Below are 19,434 nucleotides of genomic sequence, written 5' to 3'. Positions count from 1 at the left end.
TATTGACTATACTGTCGGTCCAGTCCATCCCTTACCGGAGGTTAATTTCTCCACTCTACAGAGGTCATCAAGGCCCCGCCCCCTAGCCCATTACATTAATTAATTCAGTCACGTGATATGTTTCACGGATGCGTATTAAGGTAAATAACTTTACTAGGCTGCGAAAGTCAATTGTTTGACAGGGGCAGGGCTGGGTAGAAGTATTTCGCCATTTTGCCTTGTGCTTTTAACTTCGCTTTTTTTTTTTACATTTCTCAAATTTGACAAAATGTTCCTTGTTTAGAAGTGTATTTGTTGTCTGTGTATTCTACAGAATCGTGTTTTTCCGCCTCGGTGATGCGTGTACCTATGCCCGAAAACTAAGTTAAAAGTGGGAGGGTCTATTTCCAGTGTCGGGGGGGGGGGGTTATTCCTCGCGTATTATCGGAGTTTACTGTCGTGATTTTACAGAAAAATACCCCCCAAAAATATATGGGAATTAATTTGCTCACCGTCCTTTGTTAAACTAAACATAATAGACCAAATTTTGGCAAGGTTGCGGCGATTTTTTTTTCCGCGCAAAAATGTAAGGAATTCAGTGGTGTGTTACTTCATTCGGTTCACTTATTATCTAGATAGGGAAGAATCAATGGTGAAAAAGAAATGAAAACAATACATTTGGAGAACACAAACCAAAAAAAATCCATAACAAAGAAAATTATGCTGATTTAAAAGTTTATTTACATTAAAAGAAATTCCCCGCACACCATATTAAACTTTGCGAGAAAAAAACTACTAATAAAACAAAAGCATTTACGGGCCTAGGCCTATAGGTTTGAAGTATTTTAGCTGTTTCTCACGTGTTTGCACAGCGGACCAATATAGACTGAAATGGCTGAACAACAAAATTAATAACAAAAGTAGTCATGAAATCAAACCAAACCAAGCAAAACAAAAAACCAAACAAACAAAAATAAAACAAAAACAAAGGATACATAAAAATTGCCCAATGGAATAAATCGCCTTACAGTTTGTCCATTGGCAAATCGATCACATTAATTGTCAAGTTATTGTTTAATACACAATTTCATTTCTTTCTTGTAGGTTTTGAAATATTTCAGTTGAAGACGAAAATTACCTATACCCGTTTTTTACAAAACAGCTGCCTCCAAAAAATATCTAAATTATGAGGAAATTTATGTCAAAAGTGGGAAAGCCCACCGGTCAGACTGGTAAGAATTGGGGCGAAACTAGGTCGTTCTGCGTATATCTGTCCCACTTGTAATTCTAAACAGAGAACATCTTTGTTGAACTGAACGGAAAAAAATCATATGAAAATATCTAAAATATCTAGTTGTAGTATCATTTCGATAGATAAAAAAAGAGAGAAAAAACTAACACAATGACTTAAACAAATTGTAGTGGAAGTTAGACTTTGTTTTCAAACCGAAAATTTTGTTGAATGTAGTATCAATTCCGACATTCAAGTCGGACGATGTAGTTTTTCCAGAAAGTTGTAGCAGAGCTATATTGTGCCTTGGATAAAACCAGAGAGAACAGAATACCATGCCAGATCAGTGTTGGTTTCCTGGCACGTGTGTAATGCAAACGACTTTTTAAGTGACTTTTTTTAACCAAATACTTCGTTCGAAACTAAACTAAAAACTCTTCATGCATTGTTACTGCGTTAGACTAAGAACTAATATCTGCGTATACAACTGATAAACACAATCTAAACTTAAAAGAAATGAACGAAAATCTGTCGGGTCTAAGCATTGGGCTCTGTTGAGTTCCGGTTTCATGTGATATTTTTATATCATTTCGTTTCCCACATCCACTATGCCAGGATTTAATGTTTAGTATCTCATATTGTTTGAAATGCAGTTATTAATGTCTTCGTTGAGAATGTGTGTTGAGCGGATCTTGTCTCATTTCGCCGAATGATTTCAAAGTATAAGAAAAAAAGCGACACCCCAAAAAGTCTACATGCGACGCAAATGAATAAATGTCATAGAATAGTACCCTAGTACCCTTTAACCAAAAACTTAAAAATTCATATCGGTCACGTGACTATCGCGTTTTATCGCTTTTGCCCGCACAGTGTCGAACACGACGGCTGTTTTAGGTTTAAATGATTTTCACTTGGTTGGCATTGTACAGGAAATTGCCGACGTAAGCCTGTGCCTCCTCGTCGTACGCACCTCCCCAGTTGACGACCACAATGTACAGAGTTTTGTATGCCATGGGATCAGTCACGATGGCGTTGCTAGTCAGCTGCTCGCCATTATGAGCAATGTTGTTCAAACCGACCTGCACAATGAAAACAAAACAAAAGAGATTACTCCCCATTGGCAAAAGAGGGCGCTTTTTATGAGCAATGCTCCACGGGCCTATTGCGGCGGTACCGTGAAAACGCAAAGGAACCAATGAGATTTCAGAATTGTGACTTTGCTGTCTTGACAAACACGTAAGTAGGGTGACTTTGATACAGTTATCGACCACACGTAAAATGTTGTTTCTACGTCACACTTACGTCACAGGGCAGTTTGTCGCAGATGTACTGTGTGTAGGTGCTCTCGCCGTCCGCAGACGTGACGGTGGACTCGACGGAGAACGCGTGAGTTTCTGAGTTGCTGCACCAGGTATACTGGATCATGGCCTCCTCCTGATAGCTCAGGGAGACGGACGGATAGACGGACACCGTCTCGGTCAGGGGGATCGGGACTAGCGAAAGCGCTTGGGGATTGAAGCCCTTGATGCTCACGGTCTTGGGAAGCGGATGGTTTGGCACGTTAGCCTTGATTTGAAGTGCATTCAGGCTGTCCTGTATACAGAGGATAATTGATTAAAAGAAGAGCAAAATAACAAACAAACGAACAGCAACAACAACAACAGCAACAAAACAAAGATTAAGGGCAGTTGTAGCCGTGAGTTGAAGATGTTTGAGCTGATAAATTATTATAATAAAAAACACATCAGACATTTTAGTTAGTTGATCAATTATTGAAAGGAAACATGACTGCTCAAAGAAAAACATTTGAACGGGCAAAATTCTTTTGTTTGTTTGTTTACCGGCTCAAAGAACTCTGCGTCTACGCCAAAGGCGATTCCGGAGACAGGGCCAGCCTTAGCAAGGATGATGATGTCATACTGGTTGGGCCAATTTTCGACCAGACAATACGGGGTTGCATAGCCGTTGCTATCCTTGTTCGTACACAACACTCTATCCTATTAAACACACGAACAAGTAAAACAAACAAAACAAATGGGAATTAACATTCAAGAATGGGAATTAACATTCAGTAATTCTGCAGGTTGTGGGTTCGAGTCCAGCCTGGGGTAATGGGGCGTGTGCCCTTGGGCAAACACTTTGTAACTCATTGCTTCTCTCCACCCACTTTAGCGAGCAGACCTCGAAGTACGCGTGCAGTACGCTTTGTTTTAGCCAGTCAGCGTCGCCGTTTACATATTCCCCACGGCCAGGGGTTGATGGAGGAACGCGCACGCGCCCATGGAGGCGAGGCTGGTACGCAATGGCAGCGATGCATCGCGATCGCCCTCATGTGGTACAGTTACATTGGGGAAACAGTCCCCTTTATTTCTAATTTGTGCAACCGATGTGATGTGCACATTGTAAAATATCAATTAACATGTTCCAAACTACTTATAACCGAGAAATTAAGTTGCCACTAAAAGTTAAGACGAAACTGCACGTTACAGGCTTTGGCCCACGGCCTATAGGGCAGAGCGTACGTGGTGGATCGGTCGATTGCAAAACATCTTTACCTGATAGTTGGAGTCGATAACCTCGTAATTCACGACGCCCTTGACGGGATCCCAGCCTGGGTTGTGATCGAGTTGCATGGTGACGTTCACGGCCTTCCCCATGGCATTGCCGCACAGCTCCCCAATGAACCACGTGTCCTCGTCCTCGGCCAGGGTCTCAGTCTTGGTGGTACTGTACCGGATAATCGCCGGTACGTAGAGCTGTCCGGCCTGTGTAGTGGCTAAAAAACAAAGGCAAGGCATAGTTTATGGGTTCATTGTTACACTACACCAACATAAATTGCAAAATGAGAAGAAAAAAAACAATGGAAACGGGGAAATTTTGTAGTGCGTTGCTAATAATTCGTCGGTTCAGTGTGTGACATCGCGTAGCTGCAATCGGCTGAATGAGAACGTGTCCCGGACGCTGAATTCGGGCGCAATTTAAACACGACTCGGCAACTTTTAAATTGAAATCGACATCCTAAAACAGTGTTTTCTCGGAATATACAGCATTCACTGAGCTGAAACTTCATGAGGTTAGCTGTTAATTCTTTTATTTTGATCGAAACCAGTTCTGGCAGATTCGGAACCAGCCCTATCTTCACTTAAACATTGAGCAAGGTTTTAGGCCAATAAAATCGATAGGTTTAAACATTTCCAATGAAGGTTGAAAGCCTGGACTGAACTTTAAAACCTAAAACCTGCAAAGAAAATCTATGATTTATCAAAAAACCCGAATTTCACAAATAAACAAAAGAAACAAACTTACGTTGCCCTGTTCTACGCCCGCCTATTAACTTCTGCAGCAAGTCGTCAAACTGAAGCAAAATTAATACCAACACACAAGATTTGAATTTCAGTGCAAGATTTCAGAGTTTCACCCCAAAAAGGTTTAATGGCAGTCAGTAATTTTTTTCTTGCAATACATTATTTATTCCATTTTGAATGAGACATCAAACGAACAAAAAAAATCGACCCACGTTTAACTTGGAAGATGTTTCACACCAGGTGCGGATCCAGAGTGGGGGTTTTGGGGGGTCGAAACACCCTCTGCTCTGACACGAAAAAAAATTATAAGAATTATAGTAATAATAAAAAAGATGACACTCTGCAGGGGTTATTATCCGTATCTGACGGGCCTGAACCCCCCCCCGCACAAATTCCTGGATCCGCCCCTGCACACATTTCAAATTATTTCAGCCCCGATAATGTAGCGACCGGAAACCACTTTACTCGCGGAAGCAACACAAAGTACAGAGCCATTATTTTCTTGAGAGTTTTGTAGACAAGTTGGGTTTTTGTCTTGGAAAGGAATCATATAAGTTGAAATTTCATCAAAAAGGAAAGCAAATCGAATAATTAAACACTGTGAAAAAGGATGGTCAACTATACATTTTTATTTCGAGCAACTTGTTCTTGAAAAAAAGCGGAGTGTAACTTTCACAGTTTTGCAACCTGCAAATAGAAATGAAAATTATGAAAAAGTATGCTCTGATGAATAACTTAAAATTTGTGAATAAACATAAATAGTCTGGCACCATCCCATTCAACAGTTTACAATGTATAAAACAGTACATTCAAGGAACACGATCAAAAATGGCTTCCTGGTAAATGAGGTATATTGATGCGGCTGCATCGCCTTGGTTATGTGCCATGAATGACATCACAGTTTAGCTCATGAATATGGAAGTCTGCATTAGCATATGCCCTATACACCAAAAAGTCACTAAAAAACTAGGGGGAAAAATGGCATTATGAATATTGAAAATAGATGGTCATTTGAGTTGGATTTTAGGTCCAGAGTGAGGCTTGGGCAAGTCAGTGAGGCGAGTCAGTGAGTGTAGGGGTACAGAGAACTAAGTGAGAATTTCTACGTGAGTCATTAGCATGAAAAGTGCCCCTCTCCCATATTTTTTTTTTTGAAAGAAGACCGTTTGGCTTGTAAAAGGGCGGAAAAACTGAAATTGTGTAAATATAGCCAAGGATCAACCCCCTGGTTTTTTGTGCTTCCATCTGAGGGCACGCCCGATAAACGTACGGTTGAAAAAAATGGGTCCTATTTGCCTGGGAAAGTGGAGGGATGCCATTTGTAAAATGGCCGCATGCAGGCTTGGAAAGTATCACCTTTTTTGGGGGTGGGGTAGTTTTTTTTGGGTGTGAATATTTAGAAATGTAATCGGCTTACCCCCCAAATATTGAAAGGAAATGGAAAGATGAAGGACTAGACGATGATTTAATTTTTGTTTGAGAAACCCCAGTGATGACGGCTGAGATGTTATTTGGCCCTGAACTGTGTAGATCTTGTGATGGTTGGAACGGAATATGGACACAGATTTGAGAGTAACTCTTTTATTCAGGATCGCATGTGATACAGTTGCCTGGTCCAAGACATACAACAGAGGGTGCTGTTCAACTATACTACCGATTTTACCATAAAGCTAGATCTGTTTCAATTGGGCTTGAATTGGGTCGGTGCAACTGTAGAACGGGGACTGCATTAGACTGGTTCTGTAGGGCCAGCAAAACTGAGTAAAATACAGCATTTGTCATCAAGGTTGTTAATAATTATGTGGGGGGAAAAAAGTGGTGTAAAGAATTAATCAGGTTTAGCTTACCTTAGAGCGAGTTGATTCATGTCGACTGAGTGACAACCCAGACGCCAGCTGCAGGAACAGGCAACAAACGACAAACACACTAAGCTTGTTCATTTTGGCGAAGTAGTTGGTGGCTTTCCCTCTCGGAAGAAATTTGTCTGAAGAGTTCTCGGAGGTTGAAGCTCGAAGGTGCAGACTGATCAAACTGCTCGAGGCCCCCCTCTTTTAAAGCCTCTGGCTTTCTTAACTCCGCCCCCTGGGGTGACTGCAAAGCGTGACTTCCCTGCTAGGCCATTGGTCGATATCCACGTGACGTGGGTCTAGTGTTTTTACTTTTTACTGGTTGAATTGAGCGGCCAACGTGACTTGATCGTGTAGTTGTCTACTGACATGCACCACGGTGTGGGATAGGCAGTATTTCGGGCAGCTGCCTCACTGGGGGAAAAGAAACCCTGACTTTGACAATACCGAGTCTAGCCCATACTGCATGGACTACTCTCTGGTCTTTGGGACTACTAGAGCATGACTCATCACTTGCTGGTCACGTGACTCAGTGAGCCGGGGGCAAAGAGGACTACAGGATGCCATGTGGAACCAGCCAAAAAAGAGGGTCCAGAAAAAGTCGGAAAATGATGCGAAATCTCACGTGAAAATCGGGTTGTTTTTAATCACTACTTTCGACTAAATGTAGGGACAGAACGTTAAAAATGAACTTTACTGAATTCAGTAACTCGAGTTTCCGCTGAACGAGTGTCATTTTCGAAATATTTAAATGATATGTATTTGGTTTAAATTCTAAATCAGTTGGCTACTTGTTTCCGTGTGTGATACAGAAAAATGTTTCTTCGGAAATATAGGATTGTTAGGATGTGTTAATTATTTAATGCATGCGATCATCTATTATATACGAACAAACTATACGTGCAACACTGTAAAACATTTAGTGTTAGTGTTTGAACACATATGCACGTGCATGTGTTGTTTTAACTTAAGGGAAGAAGACAATTTATATAGCAAAAGGCCCAGATTAAATTTGGAGTCGGATTCATCATTCAGACATCCACGTACCCAAAATAAAGCCTTAAAAAAACGGTTCAGCTTTGCCGCTGGTTGTAACTGTGTAATTTGATTGCTCATGAAAATAAATTGTAAGCATTCTGTTTACATGGTGAATGGAACGTTAGGAGCCCAGCAAGCGTTATCAGTTGAAGAAAAAAGACGATTAGTCCTTGACAGCGCAGTGAAGATACAAAATCAAGTTTGAGGACACTAAGACCAGAAATTTGGTCTTGTAGATGGTCTGTCTGCGATAATCACACTGGGGGAGGGGGGGGGGGTTGGTGGTTGCCGCCCCTTTGGGGTCATACATCACTGGTCGCGGTATCGTGCGAGCAAGATCGTACCATCAAGGCCAACAAGACAATGAAGACCGAGTCTATACTATTGAAAAGATGAGGCCATTAACTCAGTTTAAAAACCCATCTCTTCAATGTCACAAGTATCCATGATTGATGGCGAATGGTTCACAGGGTTAATGACTATCCTCCTTTTCAAAATCACTCACTTAAAACTTGTTTTTCTCAAAGTTCTCTGCTTTTTTTCAAATTTGGGATTTGAGGAGCTCTCGGTGGGGGCAGCGGCAATAGAGCTTGTTGGATATAAATATATTTTCCACGAACGCTAACAATACATTAAAATTAAAAAACAAACAAGTTAGAACCCTAACTTGGAAGTAAAGAAAGTGCAAAGTGGGGGAGCAGTTAAATCTAGGCCACGGGTCATGTGAATTGCTGAGCTCTGCGAAGGACTCAACATGCACGTTTCTAAAGATCGAACGTTTGTGTCGTCCAATTTTGTTTGTGAAAGTCTAAGACATTTGGTAATTTGTGGCTTATTTTTCGGTGAGTGCATGGTTTCAGATTGCTTTAAAAAAATCTTACACCTGCTAAACAGCTTGCTATATGCAGGTATTGTGCTCAGCATGACTATGCTAAGATTTTATCAAATTTTTCTTTATTTTGACGGGAAAAAAATCGTGACTTATTTTTCACGGAGCTATTAACTTAAAGATAAAAGAAAAAGCGTTGGTAAGCATAAGCATGGCGACTCATGGGCCCAAAAGGTCCGGGTCAAAATTGACCCGGAACCCCTTTTGTTTTGGACCCGATACTTAACTCCAGGGTCAACATTACACATTTCCTGGTCAAAATGACACTTCACTGCGTGGACCACTTTTTTGGATCATTTCGACCCGCACGCCTTGGCGAAAGTGTCAGTTGGACCCAGAAAAGTATCACTTTTGACCCTGGATTGTATCGGGTCAAAGAAACATTGGGTCGAATCTGACCCAATGCTGACCAGAATTCACAGGGGTTCAACTTTCATATGACATTGGGATATTAGCTAGGAATGTTGATGTATTCACGAGAGGGCGACATAATTATTCAGTTTAAATGGTAGGTGGCCACCCATGCACGTATAGTGCCGTGGCCTCGTGGTCTGGAGCATTGAATGTCGGTCACTCTGCAGGTTGTGGGTTCGAGTCCAGCCTGGGGCTGTGGTGCGTGTGCCCTTGGGCAAGGCACTTTGTCACTCATTGCTTCTCCCCGCCCAGGATTAAATTGGTACCTGTGAGGGCAGAGATGGTTATTGTGATCGTACCATCAAGGCCAACAAGACAATGAGGACCGAGTCTATACTATTGAAAGGATGAGGCCATTAACTCAGTTTAAAAACCCATCTCTTCAATGTCACAAGTATCCATGATTGATGGCGAATGGTTCACAGGGTTAGTGACTATCCTCCTTTTCAAAATTAATCACTCAAAACTTGTTTTTCTCAAAGTTCTCAGCTTTTTTTCAAATTTGGGATTTGGAGAGCTCTCGGTGGGTGCAGCGGCAATAGAGCTTGTCGGATATGAATTTATTTTCCACGAACGCTAACAATACATTAAAATTTAAAAAATAAAACAAGATAGAAAGGTAAAAATCACATTGATGCCGAACCCTAACTTGGAAGTAAAGAAAGTGCAAAGTGGGGGAGCAGTTAAATCTAGGCCACGGGTCATGGGAATTGCTGAGATCTGCGCGAAGTACTCAATATGAACGTTTCTAAAGATCGAACGATTTTCATGCCTGGGAAAGTAAAGGAATTCTTTCTTGATTATTTGTGTCGTCCAATTTTGTGTGTGAAAGTCTAAGACATTGGTAATTTTTGGCTTATTTTTTCGGTGAGTGCATGGTTTCAGATTGCTTTTAAAAAAATCTTACACGTGCTAAAACAGCTTGCTATATGCAGGTTTTGTGCTCAGCATGACTATGCTAAGATTTTATCCAATTCTTTTTTTATTTTGACGGGAAAAAAATCGTGACTTATTTTTCACGGAGCTGTTAAGATAAAAGAAAAAGCGTGGGTAAGCATAAGCATGAGTGGCGATCCCCAAAACTCCGGGTCAAAATTGACCCGAAATCCCGTTTGTTGTGGACCTGATACTTAACTCCAGGGTCAACATTACACATTTCCTGGCCAAATGACACTTCACTGCGTGGACCACTTTTTTGGATCATTTCTACCCGCACACCTTGGCGAAAGTGTCAGTTGGACCCAGAAAAGTATCATTTTTTGACCCTGAAATGGATCAGGTCAAATATTCATTGGGTCGAATCTGACCCAATGTTGGCCAGAATTTACAGGGGTCCAACTTTTCATATGACATTGGGATATTAGCTAGGAATGTTGATGTATTCACGAGAGGGCGACATAATTATTCAGTTTAAATGGTAGGTGGCCACCAATGTACGTGTATCAGTGCCGCGGTCTCGTGGTCTGGAGCATTGAATGTCGGTCACTCTGCAGGTTGTGGGTTCGAGTCCAGCCTGGGGATGTGGTGCGTGTGCCCTTGGGCAAGGCACTTTGTCACTCATTGCTTCTCTCCACCCAGGAGTAAATGGGTACCTGTGAGGGCAGAGATGGTTATTGTGATCGATTTTAGCTGCTTTGCGCCGAAATGGCAGCCCCGGCCCAGGGAGCTGAGATTGTCGTTGGAAATTGTCATTGGCCCAACGAGCAGGGGTAATAATGATGTAGCGTCTTGAGCACCGTGCGCAGTAATAGGATAAGGATAAGAAATCAGTAACCCTGGGAAACGAACGCGGGTCAAAGAATTTGGCAGGCGAGGACGCCACCTGACCCCCAGCTACTGAACATTCGAGAAACTTGGCAAGGTTTGCTGTTCGATGTAAAACTATACATGCAGTATCGACTCGAACTCCTATGCAAGATTTTTTTTTTTTTTTTTTTTTTAATTAAGTTAAATATAAAGTGTTTGTAAATTCCTGATTCTGGTAGCACCCGTAACCTTCCACGGTGTTATTTTAAGGACATAATTAGTGAAAGGAGAACAATATAAAGGAGTGTCGTGAGATCATTTGTCATATCTGTCGCATCGTCCGTGAGAACCGTCAGTGACAAACAAAACACAAAACTTTTTACGACGCGCCGTCTGCGATAAAATATGATGAAAATGAATTGAACTGATGCAAAATGCAGACTGACTGGATTATTGAAATTGCATAATATTTCGGCCTTTTTCAGAGGCAAACAAAAGAAGTCCTTGTTAAGTCTGAAATATCAGGCAACTTTAAAATTTTGGATAAAATATGATGATTGACGACTTCGCATGAAAAGGCCACTCTGCTTTGGGGAATCGAAAACGTCGGTCCCTTTTGAAGTTATAGTTGACGGCGTCGTCAAGGACATTTCGAGGTACCTAGAAAAGCAAAATTGCGGCATGGGCTTTAAAGCGTTGATCAGACCAATGCAATTAACCGATTAAGAAATATATCAGTATTATTGCTTGCTGGTTGTAAAATAACCCTTTGTCGGCACGATGAAAGTTCTCGAGAGAATAGGAGTCGACCTTAGAAACTGTGACGTCATTTCGCGCAGAATTGTGGACTTAGCTGTTGATTGGTCAATTTGGATGCCATGTTTTTGTAATACAACTTGTTACCGAAGACCCGATAGAAAAGACCCGCTGAATGGTCAGAATCCGGAGGTCAAGACGCATAATCATATCCCCCTGCTGTGCAAGGGGATATTCCATAGACTAGGTTTACGTACTCGATTTAACAAATCGAACAGTCAAGTTTAGGTTTCAATAAAAGGGCACTCTCTCGTTGGCGCTCGGAGCCCATTTCCCACATCTAGAGTGTAAAAAATAAAATAACCAATATAAAGTTAATAATATAAAAAAAAATAAAAAACTGTTGTGATAGATTAATCGAACAATTAATTACCGCAGCTTTATGATTAGTGTTCATGATGGGAGTTTACCAGCGAGCAATTGGAATTTTGGAACCGTATACGCTTCCATCGCTCAGGCTGTGATAGGGGCCTACTACAGTTTAGCTGTAAAATCCTGCCCGTTGAACTAGAACAAGCTCGTCTGCATTTCACAAATTTATCGGTGCCCCGGAGTCTGGCTCTCATTCAATGTTCACTGTCGCTCATTGGCCTACGTTTGTCACGTGATGAGAACGACGTGATGCCTGCTTTAGCCCCAGGCACGTTGATTGAAACTCGGTATTATTATTCAAAGTCAATATTTTCCGATCCCCTGCAAACTTACTCTAGTGACTATCAACTCGTGCTTGGTGAATTTTAGTACATGTTTTGCAACTAAGCGATAAAGTCGCGTGGACCGCACTGGTACCCGCCCACACGGGTGACCCAGGAACTATTGTTGCCTCCCGTTGCCACCCTGCGCTAGCTGCGTCCAGGGACCCTCCACGCGGGTCTCGACCAATGGCCTGGCATGAAAGTCAAGCTTCGCAGTCACGCAGGGGGCGGAGTTATGGAAAGACAAGGCTTTAACACGGACAGCCTCTCTCAGTTCTGCGTCTAGACCCTCACCATCCTGCGGAAACTCTTCAGACGAATTTCTTCCGAGAGGGAAAGCCACCAACTACTTCGCCAAAATGAACAAGCTTGCTATGTTGGTCGTTTGTTGCCTGTTCCTGCAGCTGGCGTCTGGGGCCTCACTCGCATTCAGTCGCCGCGAAGACACTCGTTCTAGGGTAAGCTACAATTATGTAAATCTGATCAATATTTTAACCCTTTTTTTTTTTTATAAATATTTTTAACCCCAGAGGGCCTGCCTACTGCCCCCTTTGCTTCAGTGTCTCCTTTGCAAAATATTTGACTCGGATGACTACCTACGACCAAATTGGTCGGAGTCTGGCTTTATTGACTTGCTTAGTCTTGTTTGAAAGTTTGTCTATTTTAGGCTTCTGTGACTAAAATGAAGAGCTTTAATTTGTGGTTGGTTTTGAGCACAAAAAGATCCGAACTGCTTGTAAACTGGTTTCAGTCCCTGCATTATCACTTTTGAAAGGGGTGGGAGCCAGTCTAACTTTCCAGAACTTAATCATTGTCGGGTAGAAATAATTCGAAATTTGTGAAGTAATTATTCAAAACTAAACGTGTGCCAATTTTTATGTTTTTTGATCGATGTCGCAAACAAAATAATGTTTGTGTTTTCTTTTTTTAAATAGTGATTAAAACTTTAACAAAAAACTCGAAATACAGGGTGAGTCAGAATGATCTGGACCCAAATTAAAGAAAATATTAAAAATATGCAGCAATTATTAAAACAAGTGCAAATGAGATATGTTATAGGCTGGTTTGAAAGTTTCATGTATATCCATTGTACCATTTTGAAGAAAAGCGCCAGCAAAGAACACATACAATGCAGTCATACATCAGTACGCGACTTCAATCAATTTGTTGAACCATGGAAACGTGGTCAGAGTGTTTCTAGCGCTTTTATTCAAAATGGTACAATGGATATAAATGAAACTTTCACCAAATAAATTATGTCCAAAATATCTGCTAATAACATATCTCATTTGCACTTGTTTTGCTAATTACTACATATTTTGTTTTTAAATTTTTCTTTAATTTAATTATTTTGAAATTTTGATTCAGTGGGCAGATCTGCAGCGGAAGTTACATCAGCCGCGGGGTGACACTCGTAAGTTTGTTTCTCTGTTTATCAGTGGTTTTTTTTCTCACTCGTACTTATCACAAACACAAGGGACCTTTACATTATTTGATTTCATTAGATGTTTTTTTTTAATGAAATTTTAGGTTTAACCTTCCATTATATATATTTGTTCGATCTTATATTTATTCGTCCTAGGTCTTATACAGGGTGGGTGAAAAAAGGAAACCCTAACGCCAGGACCATTTTATAAATGAACTTCTGCATGTAGCACTTCGAGAATCTAGTGCAGGAATCATTCAAATCACTCGTGTATATTTTAAACACAAACACCGCTTTAAAGTTCTGTCCACGGATCACCAAAAAGGTGGGTAGGCATTACATTCACTGTGCGGACTTCCGAACAAAAGAGGTCCACACAAACCAGGTAGAGGAGACGTTGTGTGGACTTGGGCAAGTCCACACAGTGTTTTCCCATTTCTGGAAAACAGGTTTAGAGGCATTTTGGGGTTTGGTTTATCTGTGGCAAAATGAAGAGAAACACTACAGAGAACCATAGAAAAAAATTGATTAATTGCCTTTTCACAGTGAGAGTAAAATGATTTTTTTTCAGAGGTTTTTCTTAACTACACGAAACCAAGGGAATGTCCACACTTGGTGTGTATCTGAAACTTGCCGAAAGAACACTTACCTGTTTTGTGATCCGTGGACAGAACTTTAAAATGGTGTTTGTGTTCAAAATTCTGTAACTTGAAAAGCACATGTGTGATTTTAATTATTTTTGTACAAAAAGAAAGCTTATTAATTGGGCTTTCATATCCTAGATTTTGAAAGTGCTACATGCAGAACTTCATCTTAAAAATGGTCCTGACATTTGGGTTTCCTTTTTTTTCACTCACCCTGTATTTATTCGAAGAAGAAATAAAGAATATGAAGAATACAAATATCTTTGCAGCCATTACACAGTCCGGTCAAATCGCCGTGCCGACGATAGCCCGATACGGTACCACGGAGACAGTAACCCTGAGCCAGGACGAGACGCAGCGGTTCGTGGGGGAGCTGTGCAGCAACTCCTCCATGGGGAAAGCCGTCAACGTCACGGTGCACCTCCACAACAACGCGGGCTGGGAGCCGGTCCAGGGCGTCGTGGATGTCTATGTTGTGGACTCTAACTGCCAGGTTATAAGTTGTCTTGTAAATAAACCTTGTTCGTAGCAGCAATTTATGGACTCAAACGCAATAGTGACCATTGTAAATCGATATGCACGCTAGTATTTTGGAATTAAGTTTGTGGACATTTAAAATAAAATTCATCGTGCGTTCTTCACTCGCCGCGCGCCGGTACTGTCTGTGAACATCCAACATATTCTGCACTTGTTAAACGCCTCACGACATGGATGTCAGTCGGGAACACAACTTTGTGCAACTTACTACTCCTCTTAAATGTATGAAAACTATTTGACACCCGCTTTTTGGTTTATTGTATTGAAAAGTGTTCATTTTTTAGAATATTAAATATTTTCCATGCTTTTTCTGAGAAATGAGGGCGCTGTTCCTATGATGTCATATATGGAAGACGCTTTTCACTTTAGGGGTTTTCTGTTCAAATTGTGAACCCAAAATGTGCTCATTGAATATTTTGGGAGAAAAATTTGATCGTTGGCTTACTGTCATGTACCGAAACAACAACAGATTACCAAAGAACAAAAAAACATTTACCACTGCAAAATATCAACAATTCTGGCAACTTTTGGTGCTGAAATAGCTGTAGCTTTGAGGTTTCTGCCTGAAATGACATCACACTTTTGTTCATGAATATGGAAATGTTATTAGCATAAAAGCTAAAAGGCACCAATATGCCCTTGAAAATGGGAAATTGAACATTGAAAATAATGTTAAACGGGACACAAAGTGCGTCTTCAAGGATTGCTTTAAATAAAATACAACATCACATGGGCCCTTTAAACCCAATTTTAAATTGTACTTTTTCGTGTGTGTTCTCAGGGTGGAGTGCTATGCACAAACAAGGATGACGATGGCTATGCAACCGCCTATTGCCTTATTGAATCTTGGCCCTCATTGAGTAACATCATGATTGTCGTCAAGGCTGGCCCTGTCTCTGGGATTAAGTTCAGCCTGGCTGCAGAGTTTTACGAGCAGGTAAAAAAAACGCAAAAAAAAAAGCAAAATAAAGAGAGCAAATTTTCAATAATTGATAAGTAAGTGGCAAAATCTTTGCCTTTTAGAAAAATTATTTAATCAACCTATATGCATCTTAATGCACGGCGTAGACTACCCATTTTGTTTATTTTAGTTTGTTGTTGCTGGTTTTCTTTTTAGGTTTGTTTGTTTTCATAATTCTAATTCAAATGCAGTTTTCAATAATTGATAAATAATTGGCAAAATCTTTGCCGTTTTTTTTTATTGCATCAGTCAACCTAGGCATCTTCAAGCATGGCTTAGCCTACCCATTTTTCTTAAAGATTGTTGTTGCTGTTTATTTGTCAGTGTTGTTTGTTTGTATTTCTTTCAATAAGTGTCCTTTTTTTAATCTACAGGGCACCCAGCCTGCAGCTCATGTCAAGACTCACATGCCTAGCCATATTCCCAACTTGCTAGCCATGGCACCCCTGGACCAACCGGCCATCACCTTGACCCAGTCCGTAGAGGTCTTCCCGTCCGTCTCCCTCGGCTCCCTGGAGCGGGCCCTGCTGGAATTTACCTGGTGCAGCGACAACTCCATGATCATGATCCAGTCCACCGTCATGTCTTCGGACGGAGAGAGCACCTACGCGCAGTACATCTGCGAAACACTGCCGTGTGACGTAAGTGTGACGTAGGAACACCATCAATCCACGTTTGACTGCAATTTTCACCTACTCCCAAAAGTTATCAGATTAAGCCCAAAAATTGAGCAGAAAATAAAAGATGATGAAGTAGCTTTAATTTGATGCTTGTCTTTAACACCTTGGAGAGTTGTGAGTAATTACCACGGAGGTCTATGGTAGTCTTTTTACTGGTCTGGACTCATCAGTGCTAAGAAAGTGGCCTCTATGTCAATAGTGATTGATTTCTTTCTTCTTTGTTTTCCGAACAGGTTGGTACGAACAACATCATCGAACAGACCGAATACCTGCCCACCAATACCGTCCAGACAGACCCCATGAACATAGACAACGCAGTAGGAAAAAAATTGTACGTAGTGGTCACCTCTTGGGGCGGTCCATACGACTCGGCCGGAAACGCTTACGTTAGCAATTTCCTGTACAGTGCCAACCAACATTAAGCCAACGTGTAAACATAAAACAGCAGCTGACGGTTCATCTTTATCAATTCTATACGTAGCTTTTAGACGTTTTAGTCACTTTGCGTACAAAAATGCATTATCCTATAAAATTGAAATATGACGGACACAATACAGAACGGCGCTATTTGGTTTGGGTAAATACAAAAGAGATGACCCGAATCAAACAGCGCCCTCCCATTGTGTCAACCATATGACCTTTTATAGCTTCAGATATAGTTTTTGGTAAAACAAAAGTCAGTCTACTAGTAGACTGAATACGATAGGATGTGTTTTAGATATTTTTCAAGATATATTTTTGTGGTGTGTTTATGGAGCTATAAAAAGGAATAAACTTTTTCTATTTTTATAATTGTTAAAGGAACAAATACAGTTTACATCATAAACGACTCGTCACTTTTTTTTCAAATTATGTTTAAATTGTTCTGTTTTCCAATTAATTGACATAACAATTTATTTGCAAAAAAAAATGTAATTTACAAGTTGAATATCTGTTATGATATTTTCGCAGTATGCTGCGAAAAGCCTCAAATTTCAAGACTTCCAAAATAGAAAAGACACTGAAATTGATGTACCTGTAACTTAGCCTTTTTAGGAAATAAAAAATAGAAAAAAACTTATTCCTTCGGCAAATCTTTTCACTGTACTATAAGGCGATTTATTCCATTTAGCCAAGGTGTAGGCCTATGCATGTAGTTACAATACTTCGGCGATCTGGTCTGGTCCAGTGTGGTCTGGTCCGGTCTGGTCTGGTCCGGTAGCGGTCTGGTTTGGTTTGGTCTGGTTTAAAAAAAGAAAGTTCTTTGTTCGGCCGCCATTTTCCTCAAAAGTCATATTAGTTGATCTGTTGCCAAAACACCAAAAAAATATTGCTAAAATGGCGGATTTTTGTCTTCTCTTTTCTTTCTCTCGCAAAGTATAACTATGGTTGCGGTGCAATTTGTATTCCAAATTTATTAATAAACTTATCAGCATAATGTCTTTGTTTTGAATTTTGTGTAATAATTTTGTTCTGCTATTTGTTTTTGTTGATCGATTTCTCTCATAATACCTAGAAGTTGTTCTTCCCTGTTCAGTGAAATTTTTTCCCGCAAAACAAATATTTTCCACACATTTGTCGGCAAGGTTGACGTCATACACGTTGCCAAAATTAGGTCTGTATATATTTTCACAGGATGATCAGCAAAGCATTCCCCAAAGAAATGTATTTTTTTTATGAATCCTCTGTAAAAATGAACATTAAGCTCCGATAATGAGACCTTATCAGGGTGTTCGAGCCAGCCCCCCCCCCTCCAATAATTGTAAAGAGTGCCTTTTTTTCAACAACTTTTCTTTATAATTTCCAGCAGCCTTACGAGTTGCCTTTTTGGGAATTTCGGGCGAATGAAATGTAGACAGGGAAAACCCCTGTCTACATTTCAGAACGGATATGGCGAGTGCCCATTTTACGAACTTTTTAACCCCCCCCCCAAAAAAATGACCTTGCTTATCGCCGCTGGGGGGAGGCGGGGGGAACCGCTATTAACTTAAAAAAAAGATGCAAAAAGGCAGTGTTTGACAAAATATTTGGGACTCTTGAGTTATCGTCTCCACAAAGCGTACTGTTTTATTTTTGTTCACTTATGCAGACTTCGTTTGGGCAGATCGCGATATGATCCACGTTGACACGTTGACGTCTTTACGGTGGTGCCCAGTATTTGTATAGAGCGCCCTCTTTTGGAAGAAATTGTTGGTAATATGTAGGGGAGTGCCCTTACAAACTTTAGTTTTTTTTGGTTGTATTAATTTTGTTCTTCAACGGTTTCTGTCGAATTTGAAATTTGTTGTTTGTGTTGTATATCACAGTCAGTTATTGGACGATATTTCAATTCAGTGCAATGTGTTCGTTCTTGAGCTATCGTCTCCACAGAGTACTTCATATTTGTTCACTTGAATTCGGATTGAATTTTAATAAAACTGTATGTTCTTTAAATCATATTAAATATATTTTTCACAATTTCCCTTGATTTTTAAAACAATTGTGTCCTATAACCCAAATTTCAATTCAGTGTACTGTGTTGTTCTTGAGTTATCGTCTCCACAAAGTGTGTTTCATTTTTGTTCACTTAATGCCGACTTCGTTTGGGCAATCTTAATCCACGTTGACAGAAGTCTTTCCGCTGGTGACCAGTATTTGTGTATAGCGCCCTCGTTTGGAAGAAATTGTTGTTGGTCAAATGTATGAGCTATCGGGAGCGCCCTTACAAACTTTAGTTTTTGTTTTTGTTTTTGTTGTATTAATTTTGTTCCTCAACGGTTTCTGTCGAATTTGAAATCTGTTGTGTTGTATATCACAGTCAAATATGGGACGCAATTTCAAATCAGTGCAATGTGTTTTCTTGAGTTATTGTCTCCACAAAGAGTGCTATATTTTTTTCCATTAAAATTCGAATTGAATTTTTCGCGATTGGTACACTGTATTTCCTTAAATCATATTCAATTTATTCTTCAAGTATTCCCATCGATTTTCAAACCGTGTGCGTCTTATATCCAGAACATTAATTGGACGAAATTTCAATTCAGTGCAATGTGTTGTTCTTAAGTTATCGTCTCCACAAAGTGCTTCATTTTTGTTCACTTGAATTCGGATTGAATGTTAATAAACTGTATATTCTTTAAATCATATTAAATTTATTTTTCAAAAATTCCCGTAGATTTTCGAAACATTTGTGTCCTATATCCCGAACAATTATTAAACTGAATTTTAATTCAGTGCACTGTGCTGTTCTTGAGTTATCGTCTCCACA

At 40.3% G+C, this 19,434-nt stretch overlaps 2 protein-coding genes across 2 annotated transcripts; one reads left to right on the top strand and one right to left on the bottom strand.

Annotated features, from left to right (window-relative positions):
- Positions 1-697: 697 nt before the first annotated feature.
- Positions 698-6,655, bottom strand: LOC119720750. Its single transcript, XM_038190582.1, has 6 exons — positions 6,363-6,655; positions 4,517-4,565; positions 3,766-3,986; positions 3,052-3,207; positions 2,513-2,803; positions 698-2,289 (listed from the first exon to the last, which is right to left on the bottom strand). The coding sequence occupies exons 1-6, from the start codon at positions 6,453-6,455 to the stop codon at positions 2,107-2,109; spliced, it is 993 nt and encodes a 330-aa protein (XP_038046510.1). The 5' UTR covers positions 6,456-6,655; the 3' UTR covers positions 698-2,106.
- Positions 6,656-12,185: 5,530 nt separating this feature from the next.
- LOC119720010 lies at positions 12,186-18,042 on the top strand. The gene is made up of 6 exons (XM_038189506.1): positions 12,186-12,418; positions 13,329-13,374; positions 14,300-14,523; positions 15,349-15,504; positions 15,903-16,169; positions 16,442-18,042. The coding sequence occupies exons 1-6, from the start codon at positions 12,320-12,322 to the stop codon at positions 16,628-16,630; spliced, it is 981 nt and encodes a 326-aa protein (XP_038045434.1). The 5' UTR covers positions 12,186-12,319; the 3' UTR covers positions 16,631-18,042.
- Positions 18,043-19,434: the final 1,392 nt, after the last annotated feature.

Source organism: Patiria miniata, unplaced genomic scaffold (assembly GCF_015706575.1).
Source record: "Patiria miniata isolate m_02_andy unplaced genomic scaffold, ASM1570657v1 HiC_scaffold_9, whole genome shotgun sequence".
Taxonomy (NCBI): Eukaryota; Metazoa; Echinodermata; class Asteroidea; order Valvatida; family Asterinidae; genus Patiria; species Patiria miniata.
This window is presented reverse-complemented; position numbering and strand designations above follow the sequence as displayed.